The sequence below is a fragment of the Callospermophilus lateralis genome, chromosome 10 (genome assembly GCF_048772815.1).
Source record: "Callospermophilus lateralis isolate mCalLat2 chromosome 10, mCalLat2.hap1, whole genome shotgun sequence".
NCBI classification, from domain to species: domain Eukaryota; kingdom Metazoa; phylum Chordata; class Mammalia; order Rodentia; family Sciuridae; genus Callospermophilus; species Callospermophilus lateralis.
This window is the reverse complement of record NC_135314.1, coordinates 1,928,565-1,940,201: the sequence shown is the minus strand read 5'-3', so window position 1 is coordinate 1,940,201 and position 11,637 is coordinate 1,928,565. Positions and strand designations below refer to the sequence as shown.

The 11,637-nt window shown below is 62.3% G+C and overlaps 1 protein-coding gene across 1 annotated transcript; it reads right to left on the bottom strand.

The window, feature by feature from the left end:
* Nucleotides 1–1,262: 1,262 nt before the first annotated feature.
* Nucleotides 1,263–9,707, bottom strand: Icoslg (inducible T cell costimulator ligand). The gene is made up of 7 exons (XM_076868033.2): nucleotides 9,602–9,707; nucleotides 8,747–8,787; nucleotides 7,607–7,957; nucleotides 6,495–6,779; nucleotides 4,321–4,488; nucleotides 3,540–3,575; nucleotides 1,263–2,731 (listed from the first exon to the last, which is right to left on the bottom strand). The coding sequence occupies exons 1-6, from the start codon at nucleotides 9,610–9,612 to the stop codon at nucleotides 3,556–3,558; spliced, it is 876 nt and encodes a 291-aa protein (XP_076724148.1). The 5' UTR covers nucleotides 9,613–9,707; the 3' UTR covers nucleotides 1,263–2,731; nucleotides 3,540–3,555.
* Nucleotides 9,708–11,637: the final 1,930 nt, after the last annotated feature.

Sequence of the window (11,637 nt, the reverse complement as noted above, 5' to 3'; positions counted from 1 at the left end):
GCTTCATGACACTGGTGTGGTGCACACTCAGGGCCATCAGGGCTTGCTCCGTCTTGCCCTGGGCTGGACCACCCTGGCCAGCCACGGCGCCACCTTCCTACTGTGTGCTTCTGCACCCCTACTGCGTGCAGGGCAGTGCTGCTGGCGCAGGAACCACGGACGTCCTCCAGGGGTGGGGCTTTCCAAGGTAGAGGGCAGCGGAGGGCCCCGGGGCCAGCTTCTTTCTGAGCTCCACGCGATGATGCCAGGGGCCCAGGCTCCAGGTTCCAGGCAGGGGGTCAGGTGGCCCCCTGACCCAGGACGTTGCCTGTGCTCGGCTGTTAACCATGCCACCTCCCCAGCCCCAGCGCTGGCTGTGGCAGGTCCTCTCCACCAGGCCCCTGAGGCCGCAGGGCCCTCCTGCCCTGCCCACCACGGCAAGGAGACCCGGGGAACAGGGACTGTGCTGTCAGAGACAGTCGGGCTGCACCCCGGCTGCTGCTCCTCAGAGGCCAGCGACATCCCCTGTGCGACCACCCACTGTCCCCTGGAGCAGAGCCACAGTGCAGGGGCCAGGCCCTTGGAGCAGTGACAGGGACACAAGGCCAGCTCTGCCCAGATTCAAGACAGCTGGGCTGACAAACGCTGTGGGCGAGGGCACAGCTGGCACCTTGCCTCCCTGGTGTGGAGTTTCTGGAGGTCAGGGCACCGGGACCAGCCTGGCGACCCCAGACGAGGCGCTAACAGCCATGTTGAGGCCGGGAGGGGCAAGGGTGGCCAGTGGCCTCCCACAGAGTGCTAGGCCATCCCCAGACACCCAGGGGCAGCCCTCGGAAGATGAGAGGAGAGGGAGGGCTCAGGTGGCAGGGCCTGCGGGCAGCAGGGAGACGATGACCACTCTGCCCAGAGCCCAGGGTCCAGGCAGAATTCAGAGGCTCGGGCGAGAGCAGCCATCGGGGCCCAGCTTGCCTGCTGACCGTCACCACCTGTCCCTGGCCCTCAAGCCTCTCTAGGGACGCCCAGGGTTTCCTTCAGGACAGGCCAGCGGGGCTCAAGGCTGCAGAGAGGCCCAGCTTCCCGGGCATCTTCCCCAGAGCCCTCCGTCACGCACGGGCACTGGCCCAGCTCCCCACAGCCCTTCCACCCCCAGCAGCTCTGTGCTTCAGCCCGGAGTCGACCTGCCATAATGAAGACATCGTCACCTCTTTTTGCAATACTGGGCAGGGGCTCTGCCCCGAGCTGCACCCCAGCCCGTTTTATTTCATTTTGAGAGAGGGTCTCACTAAGTTGCTGGCCTGGAACTTGGGATCCTCCTGCTTCAGCCTCCGAGTCATGGAGCTCAAGGCGTCCCACCGCACCCGGCTACCTTATTCTCTCACAGTGGACACACACTCCCTAAGGCTCCTGGTGAAGTGTGGGTGGCTCCGTCACCATGCTCTGTGACAGGCCTGTGAGCACCAGGGGGTGGGGTGGGGACAGAAAAACCCTAGTTCTCACAAGTGTGAGGTCTTGTTCTCCCTGGGTGAGAAGTGCACCCCTCACACACCTGTTGGCACCCAGCGACCGTGGACGTGACCACGGGGGCTGTTGGGGGGCTCTGGGCAGGAGGAGGGCGGGCATTTGCCCACAGCCAGGGGTCAGACCTGTGTCTCAGGGGAAGCCATGCCTCTCCCTGGATGGTGCATGCCTGGCTCACCTGGAAGTGCACACACACACACAGGTGTGCCCCCAGGCCCCCGGCAACAGCGGCCTGCTGTATCCATTCTGGACAGCCACACGGAGGCTGCCCTGGGAGGCTTGGCCAGGGCTGATGCCTGTCGTGGAGTGGCCTGTCGGGCTGCAGAAACTGGCACTGGACAGGAGGCCTCACACTGTGGAGTCTTCCGGGGAGGCGGGGGAACTCCGAGGGAATTGCTGCTGGAATGTGACAGACCTCGTGGCTGGCTGGGGACCTTGGCCTCCACTGGACAGCCCCTCCTGCAGGGCTCTGACGGTCACTGGGGTGCAGCCCACATCTGCTGCTCGTGTGTTTTTAGTGCTGAGTGGAGAGGGGAGAGGGACAGGTCCCTGTACCCTGCGTAGCGACAGGTCCCGGAGGCCCTGGAGCACACCACCTTTGGGCAAAATCCCACACGTGTCTCTTGAGGAGGACGATGGCGCCTTTGACAAAACAGGCAAGATCCAGTGTTCTTTCCGCAGGGATCCCAGAGGAGAGCGAAGTCCGGAGGGTCTCCCGGGGCTTCTGGCATGGCCACTTCCCGCACCCACACACACAGGTGTGCACACACAACGCACACTACGCAGGAGCTCCTGGCAGGGCGGCAGCTGGTAGGCCCTGGGTCAGGTCTCCTGCAAACACCCTCAGTGCTCCGGCGGTCACAGAGGTCATCCTGGAAGGGCAGGTGCGCGTTCCTCCTTGGCTCTCAGGAACCCCTGTGCCCCGCGAGGCCTGTGCCTGGTTCCTGGTTTGGGAGGAGCCTGGTGCTGAAGCGCAGAGGCTCAGCGGGCTCCTGGGCACTTGTGCTGCTGCCCTGTTGGGAAGGACCTCGCTCCGGGTGGGGCAGTGACTGAGGCGTCTCCCCAGGGTCAGCCTCTTGGGCCCCTCCTGGCCAGGTGGATCCTGTCCTTGCAGACAACATGGGCAGGTGGCTCACTGTCCCCTTTGTCACCAAGCTGTGTATGATGTCCACCCAGTGGCACCTCATAGAAGCCCTGTCCCCGTCCTGGGCAGTGAATTCCTGTCAAACATGGTCTTGGAGGGAAAGAGAAGAGAGTGACGTGAGCCGCTGGCACCTCCGCTGGTTTCTCGCAGTGCTGGGGACAGAACCCAGGGCTTCTCACGAGCCAGGCAGGCACCCTGCCACCAGCCCGGGCCCAGCCTTCCTTCTCATCCTGAAGGCAAAGAGACCCATCTCCCCAGGACCCAGGAAGACCCTGGAAACTGAGGGCGGCTGCTTCAGGAGGCAGCTCACACCACGAGTGGCCTTAGAGTTCTGGCAAGTTCTGTTCCAAGATGACCTGGAGTTGCTCGGCACAGCCTGGGGTTCCCTGCAGAGCCAGCCATCACACAGCTCAGGCCCCTGGGCCCTGGGTAAGAGACCCAGGTAAGGAGACATGCAGCCACCACCTCAGGCAGAGCCCCTGGACCCTGGTCCAAGCTCCTGCCTGGGGCTGCGGCCCACGACACCATGCTCTTCCTAAGCTGGGAATCCACCTGTACTGCTGCTCCTGAGACCAGGGCCACCAGGTCCAGGGCCACAGAGCTGCCTGCAGGCCACAGTCCCAGCTAGGGAGGGGCCAGGGACACATATACTCCAGGCAGTCCAGGGGGTAGGGAAGACCCAGGGTCATTGGCTGGACCCTGCCTGTGTGTAGTTTGGAAGTTTCTGTCCTGTGTGGCGTCAGGAAGCACACTCAGGGACAGGTCCTGGCGCTGAGGTCCCCGCCTTTCCAGGACCATCAGGCGCTAGGGCAAACAACTGAGGTTCTGAGTGCGTGAAGGTGCCCCAGCCATGCCCGCCTGGCGGTCCCTCGAACTGTGTTCTCTGGGGGCAACTCACCTGTGGGTTCTTCCTCCTACTGCACGAACCTTGCACCTGTGGGAGGAGTCAGAGAGACCCAGGTGGCGTGGCGGGACGGGCAGGCATTCTAAAGACCCCAGGCCCAAGCTCACAGCAGCCCCACCCTCTGCCCAGACATTACCCCAGGTCTTGCTCTGGGCAGGGAGTGAACTCCCAGGTGAGGGGCTCCCAGGCCCCCTGCTTTTGAGGGAAGATGCTCTTTCAGGGCATATGTGTGTCCTGGCTCAGGGGCGCTGTGACAGCCTGCCTGGGCCAGCAGGGGGACTGTGGGCATGGAAAGTGTTTCGGGTGGCCACACACTCGGAACCCCTGGAAGCAGCTGCAAGGGTCTCTTTCATGGGGCCAATACTGGGCTCCACTAACCATCTCCCCTTCCTCTGCCCTCCTGGGCGAGCAGGCAGGGCCTCTATGTGGCCATTGGGGCAGTACTGTGGCCTGCAGCTTCTGCGACTCCATCTCACCCTCGGGATCTCTCCTCCCGCAGCACAGGACCCAGCCAGCCAGCCATGCCAGTGACTTGGTGGCCGCAGTCAGCCTTCCCAGAAATCAACCCCATCGCAGTCTCTAACTTGGAATCCGTCATTCCCCATGCAGCTGGGAGTGGGGCGGCTTCCCGGCTGCCCCTTGGGTTGGCCCTATCAGGAACACGGCCCCTGAGAGATCGCCAGCCTCTCACCCACCTCCTGGGGGTTGGGTAAAGCTTTTAAATGAAACCCACATCTCCGAATCCTGGAAGTGGACAGCTGGGCCTGGTGCGCACCTGTATAGCTGCGACGGGGACACCTGGTTCTGCACAGGCAGCCTGTGGCCACAGCCACTATCACCATCACCAGCAGGATGGCAAGGGCGCTGACGACGGCGGCACTCCCCTCCTGGTGGGGACGCGCTGGGCTGTCTGTCACCATGGCCTCAGGTCCAATGAAGGTTTCTGAGGAAGACAGAAACAGCCATGGCTGGAGGTCCCCGAGAGACCCTAAGAGTGAGCCCTGCAGGGGAGTGCTCCCAGGAACTGGCCCTGGGCGGTCAGCTGTCCCTTACAGTGGGGCTCCCGCAGGCCCAGCCCTGACACAGGGCCCTAGAGGGGCTTCTTAAATGGAGGTGAAATTCACGTTCCATGGACCCTTCCACAGTGGGCGGTCAGTGCTGTCGAGTGCTCACGGCAGGGGGCAGCAGCCTTCCAAGGAAACCTGGTACCCACGGGCAGCCCCTCCTGCTTTCCCCTGTGCCCACTCCTGGCCCCTCCACTCCCCTGACGGAACACCGCCTGCTCTGGGTCCTTTCTGTGAACAGACCATACCACGTGTGGCCTCTGCGGACCTGCTTTGGCCACGGGCACATTGTCCTCAGGGTTCACCACACGCAGCCTGTGTCACACCTCATCCTTTTTACAGCTAAGTAACACTCCGTCATGTGATGGCCACACAGTGTCCAGCCAGCCATCTGTGATGGGTGCTTGGGGCCCTGTAGCTGTTGTGAAGCGTGCTGGGCGTCCACAGGCACTCGCCTGAGTCCCTGTCCTGGGCAGATATGAAATGGAACCGCTGGCCACCAGTCTGCCTTCGTCAGCAGTGCACGAGGCCCTGCCCGCCGTCCTGGCCCGTCAGAGGGTGGTTCTCACAGGAAGTCAGCAATGCCATCCAGGGGCGCTGGATACAGATGCCAATGTGTCTCCAACACCAGAGAACGATGCCCTCCACCACAGGTTGCCCTGAACGTGACTCAGGGTCACCTAGAAGCTTTGTAACACTGTCTTAATGGGGTGGCACACTCCTATAATCCTAAAGACTAGAGAGGCTGAGCAGGAGGGTGGCAAGCTTGAAGCCAGCCTGGGCAACACCCTGTCTCACATTAAAAAACACAGTCTATAGTCCCAGCAGCTCAGGAGGCTGAGGCAGGAAGATCACGAGTTCAAAGCCAGTCTCAGCAACTTACCGAGTCCCTAAGCAACTCAGTGAGCCCCTGTCTCTAAATAAAATGCAAAATAGGGCTGGGGATGGGGCTTGGTGGCAAAGCACCCCTGGGTTCAATGCCCAGGACCATAAACAAAACAAAACAAAAAAACATTGTCCTGCTGCCAGATGCCAGGGTCCGGGCTAGGCTCCAGATGACCCACTGTGTAGCTGAAACTGAGCTTGCGCGAACCCTGGGCTCCACCTGCCCGGGCTGCCTGGCAGGGGGCAGCGGCCAGAAGCTCTTGGTGCTGCCCTCATCCTGCTCCAGGGGGGCCCAGGTGGTACGCATGAGTCCAAGGGCTGCAGCCAGATTCTGAGGGAGGAAGGAAGAGCCTGCTGGGTGCTGGTGGTCAGGACCGCTCCACCAGCTTGGGCCTGGGCAGCCCAGGCCCACTCAGCGGCCTGCACTGCTCTGACATGCACCTGCGTTTCCACTTCCACTGAACCTGCAGGTTACGTAGCAGATCCTGTTGGTGGCACCCCTTTCCTGCAGCTGGCAGGGCCCACAGAGTCTGGGCTGCCGCATCTCCCACCTCCACCTTCTGTGCCCCATCTGACAGTGGTGACAGGGACACAGACTGCGAGAGCCTGCACCCCAAGCTCAGGAGGACCCGGCCAGCAGCAAGGCCCAGCCCAATTCCCCGTGCGGGGCTCATTCTTCTCAGGGGCCTCGGGGCAGTGCCCAAGGAAGAGGGCTTGGGGCTGCACAGGGGTGGCTCCACCCTGGCCAGCTGCTGCCTAGTTGTGTGGCTTCTGAAGTGTCACACAGTCCTTCCGGAGCCTCAGTCCTGCTGGCCACGCAGCTCTGCAGGTGAAGCTGAAGCTGGGGAGGACGGGGCAGCGTCCTCTGCTCTGAAACCTTGGGCTTCCCCATCACAACCACCTGCCCTCACCTTCCTTCCTCTCAGCCACCTTTCTGACGCCACTGCAGGGTCCCTGTAGGGCTTGCTCCAGTCCCCACAACCCCCCGCCCAGGCCTCACCTGTCCCTGTGAGGTTCTGGTGCAGAAGCGCATTCTCTATGCAGCAGCCGACGTTCACGCTGGGCGCCCAAGGGATCCTCAGGACGCTGACCACATCGTACAAGCCCCGCTGGTTCAGGGAGACCGTGTCGTTATGCAGGGCCTTGTCCAGCTGGCTGTTGTCCGTCTTGTTGATCCAGTACACGCTGGGCCTCGGGTAGCCGTCTGTAGACACGCAGGTGAAGGTGAGCTCCTGCTCTGCAGAGGGGCGGCTGGGCGTGCTGACCACCGGCATGCTGTAGTTGGCTGCAGGGGAGGGAAGGGGGGTGAGGAAGGCCAGGTTCTGCACCTCAAGATGAGGAGGGTGCAGGTGCCAAGGGCCAGGGCCGGGGAAGGTGGCCCCTGTGGCCCACCCTGGTAGAGCGGCCAGATCAGGGCTGTGGTCTGAGCTGCCAGCATAGGCCTGCATGGACACCCAACTGGGGAGCCACTGAGCCTAGCAGGCAGTGTCCTGTACCTAGGGCCAGTTCAGACCCCTCGTTGGATCTAGTATTTCTCACAGGTGACACTGCCATCTCCTTGCTGAACTGTGCCCTGACCGTGGTTATCTTTAAAATTTCCTTGAATTCTGCTGGACGTAGTGGCACATGTCTATAACACCAGCAGTTTGGGAGGCTGAGACAGGAGGGTCACGAGTTCAAAACCAGCCTCAGCAACTTAGTGAGGCCCAAAGCAACTCAGTGAGACTGTCTCTAAATTTTATATATATATAGAGAGAGTTCAGGGTTGTGGCCAGGGGTTAAGCACCCCTGCATTCAACCCCCCAAATCCTTAAATTCTCATCTCATTTTGTGTTTTATAGCACTGTCTTCTAATTCATTTTGAAAAATCTAGCTCGAGCTGAAGAGTTCAAGGCAGCTGGCAAGGCTGGGGGTTCTGGGAAACCAGGGGGTCTCAGGTTGAAGTCCTAAAACTGACCAAGTTTTCACCCACTGCCTCACCGGTGGGAGAAACCCAGTAACCAAGACAGGAGCAGTCTGAAGGGAGCAGGCCGCTGGGCCCTGGCTGGGTTCTGGGAGCACCTTCTCCAGGACGAGGCTGGGTGAGACCTGTGCTCTGCTTTGCAGCCTCACCTGCCACGTGCAGTGTGACCACGGCTTCCAAGATCCTTCCTAGCTCTAAGGATTTCCTAAACACCAGGCACTTGAACTTCTGCTCGTCCTGGGGGGTGACATTGCGCAGGTGCAGGGAGAAGTCCCCCTGCTGCATGCTGTCCAGTGACAGGTGTGCCCTGTTCTTGTAGTGGCTGTCCTCGAGGCCTGTGGAGCTGTTCTGGGGGAGGTAGTAGGTCACCACTGCGTTTGACTCGCTGACTTGCCAGTAGACAAACAGGTCGTCTAGGTCGAAACGATCTGTTCCCGGGTAGGTGCAGCTGAGTTTGACGTCACTGCCCACCATGGCCCTGACGTCCTCTGCTTGAATAACTGCAAAGTCCAAAGACGAGATGGATATTCTGAGGGTGACTCCCAGCCCATGGAGTCACCCAGACTTCTGGGTTACAAGGCTCAGACACTGATCCTGACACATTCAAGCAGAAAAGGAATGTGTTGATAAGCCCCACCCAGGAGGGCCAGGGGCCCAGGTGGCAGCTCAGATGCTGGATGGTGAGCCACCCGGCTCTGTTGTCCAAGGCCAATACCTGGCTCTGACAGGGCACAGCTGGCACGCAAAGCCACCACTGGGAGAAGCCAGGGAGGGTGCCTGGGCTGTTCTACACTATTTTTAAAATCTGGCATGCAAAAGAGAACACTTTCTCGACATGATAAAGTCATTGTGCTCGTGAGAAAAGTTCACGCGACATACAGAGGTACTACCATTGGCACCATCACTTAACTGCCTGGCTTAGACTGGGAAGCTTGGTGGGGCCTGGGCTCTCTGCTGCAGGGCCACATCATTGCTTCTGGCTCTTTTCAAACCTCAGAAAGGCTGCCTGGGACAGAGAGACTGGGGGGACAGGAAGCCCCTGACTCTTAGGAACCGCATTCTACCTACCCTGAGCATGAAATCAAAGAACTACGGCCTTTGGAAAGGCAGTGTCCTCTACGGCCTTCTGTCCTGCACGCCAGCCTGGGTGTGGGGCCCAGAGCACCCTGGCAGGAGGTGGTGAGGACCTCCGGAGGCCCTGGGTGTGAGGCTCTCACAGCTCTGCATGAGGTCTGGAGGCTGGGTAAGGCTTGGCTGGGTAGAGCACCCTGCATTAAGCACTGACTCACCAGCTTGCAGGCCACTGAGGAGGAGCAACAACAGGCCAGGACTGGAACAGAAAGGAGGGAAGGCAGGTGAGCTGCAGGTCTCCGCTTCTCCTTCCCAGGAGCAGGGGTCCGCCCACGGGAGGCCCTGGCTCCGTCACAGAAATGTGAATTCGCCGTCTGGAGAGGTCCTGGGCTGCCCTGCACGGGGAGCTCAGGGAGAGGGGCCTGGGCCACACCTCCCTGCCCCGCAGAGCAAGACCTCAGGGCTTCCAGCCCAGACCCCCAGACCACCACGACAGTGAGTAAAGAAGGCTTGGGAGCCGCGGAGGCCCTGCGAAGCTGCTGCCGCCCCGGCTCCCACCGCCCCCTGCTGCGCGGTCCGCGGCACCCCCGTCCCTGGTTTGGAACTGTTAACGCGGAGGGGGGATCCCAGGTGTGTGGGGAGAGGCCGCGTCACTAAACAGTGGGCACTTGCTGGCCTCCGAGGTGTCACAGGGTGTCGCACCCTCCCTCCTTCTGGGAAATCAGCGGAGCGGCGGAGAATGGCGGCTCGCGGTGCCCACGCCGGGGTGCGCCTCCGCTCGGCGCGCAGCCTACTCCGTCCTGCCTGCGCACGGCCGCCTGGCACGCCCACGCCCCGCCCGCGCCCCGGTGCCCGCCGCCGGCCCAAGCCGCCCCCTGCCGTCCAACCGCAGGTACCCGCGCTTCCCTCGGGGGCCTGCAGGTGGGCCCGCGAGCCCCGTGGGAGCCGCCCGGAGCTGGGGACGCGCGGGACCGCTGCCTTCGGGGCGCTGTCGGCCCCACTTCGGGCGGGGGCACCGCGCCCTGCCGCGCTCCCTTCCTCGCACCGCAGGGCGCGGCCGTAGGCGGGCTCACCTCTGCCGCATGGTGGGCGCCGAGACCTGGGGCGCGGAGACCTCGGGCGCCGAGACCTGGGGCCGCCGAGACCTGGGGCAGCGGAGACCGGTCCTAACTGCGTTCCCAGGGCGCCGCGGAGGCTCTGAGCGCCAGCGCGCGGCCGCCTGGGTGCAGCCCTGGTCCCCGCCCCCGGCCCGGCCCTCCCGGACCGTGACCGCCCCCGGGAGGAGGCGGGGCGCGGCGGAGAGGAAGGTCGCCCTCTGGCTCCACAGAGTTAATCTCTACCCAGGCCCGCGCTCCAGTCGGCCCAGTGCTGGACAGGGCCAGGTCCTCCAGGTCACGGGAACACGGGCCAGGGCTGTAGGTGCCCGGGGAAGTCCCGGGAGGGTAGCCGGGGACAGAGCAGTCAGAGATGGGGCGGTTGGGCCATAGGACACTAAGCTTTCCCCACCGCTGTCCAGACTGGTCCCCACCCCTGGCCCAGTGTTCTAGCCCCGCCTTCCCTGAGGGTGAGTTATGAGAAGCCCCAGATCTGAGCCAGGGGCCAAAAGTAGGCTTCTCCAGGTGGACAGTAGGTGAACCACACCCGATGACTGTTTAGGACTGGACCGAAGGCAGGAGGGCAGGCCTGAACTGACCCCCCCTGCACACTCAGTTTGTTCCCCTAAACTTTGTGGGGTCTGATGGGCCCCCTGGTACAGCATCTTTGCATATGAGAGGCTCTGAGAAGCCCACTGCTTGGACCTGGGTAGACTTTGCGCTGCTGTGTTGGCCAGTGTTGTCTGGCACCTGGTCTGGGGAGGACTGTGCTGAGCTCTGGGCTGTGGTGGAGGCCCCCTTGCTCCCCCCCCCCCCCAACACACAGTACTGGGCCCTCCTCTCTGCTGACTCAGTGCTCTTCCTGCTTCCCCAGGCCAGGTACAGAGGTACTGCCAGACTGGTGAGGAGGTGGGCCAGGAGGGGACAGGCTTCCCTCCCTGTAGGTGGCAGGTCCGGAGGTCCTGATCCCCTGGGAGCAGCCCAGGGCTGTAGCCTCTCTCTTCAGTTCTGCCCCACCCCAGGCCTGCTGCCCAGGCTGATGGTGGAGCAGGGGCAGCCTTTGTGAAGGCAGAAAGCTGGGAGCCTGTCCCTGTGCCATTGTGCAAGGAGAGCTCCCGGAGCCAGTCCCCATGCAGATTTCATTCATTCAAGGAAGACCCGATGAGCACCCGGCACTGGCTAGGTTCTCAGAGAGCACGCGGTAAAGAAGGCTCTAGACTCTGCCAGCTGGACGCGGACGTCCCCATGCAGCTGTGGGACAACCAAGTGAAGACAGCCAAAAGGTGAGTGCCAGGTGGTGACGGAAGTTCCCGAGGAAAAGAGCAGGGACAGTGAGCAGGAGTGGAGTGGGCACTTAGAGGCACTTCCTCAGGGAGGGGCCATCTTCTCTTTTGGTGAGGAAGCTCAGGGACTAGAGGACCCCTCCCATGTTCAAGGGTCCAATGAAGGGGTCTGTTCTTGGGGTGGGGATGGGGAGCCAGAGAAGTGTCCTGAAGGAAAGGTGAATGTTGTCCCTGGACAGCAGGGTGCCGCATAAACCAGATCGTGTGCCTCGGGATGGGTCCAGCTCCAGGAGCCAGGAACCGTGTCCAGTGTGGGCTGGAACACACGTGGCCAGGGCCTCTTCAGGGGCACACAGTTTACACACCCAGCATAGAGAGGTAGATGATGTTGGTGGCCTCAGTCCCCTCCCCCGCCCCAGCTTGGCTCCAGCTGGCAGAAGACTGAGTTTGGGGAGACCAGCCCAGCATCACTGGCCAGGTGAGCAGAGCGGTCAGTCGGGCTGGGCAGCTGGCACCACCCATGCCTTCTCCTCCCAGGCCAGACTGCTGCCACTCCCCTCCCCTTGGTTAGGTGAGTCCCTGAGGCCCACACAGGGCTGTCTCTGATTGGGCAGGCCTGGGCTGGGTGCCCACCTCTGGGCCTATCACTGAAGCCCAGGGGCCTGCACTGTACTGATTGGCTGATGCCTGGGTTGGGGCAACGCCCCTTCTAGCACTACCCAGATCCCCCTC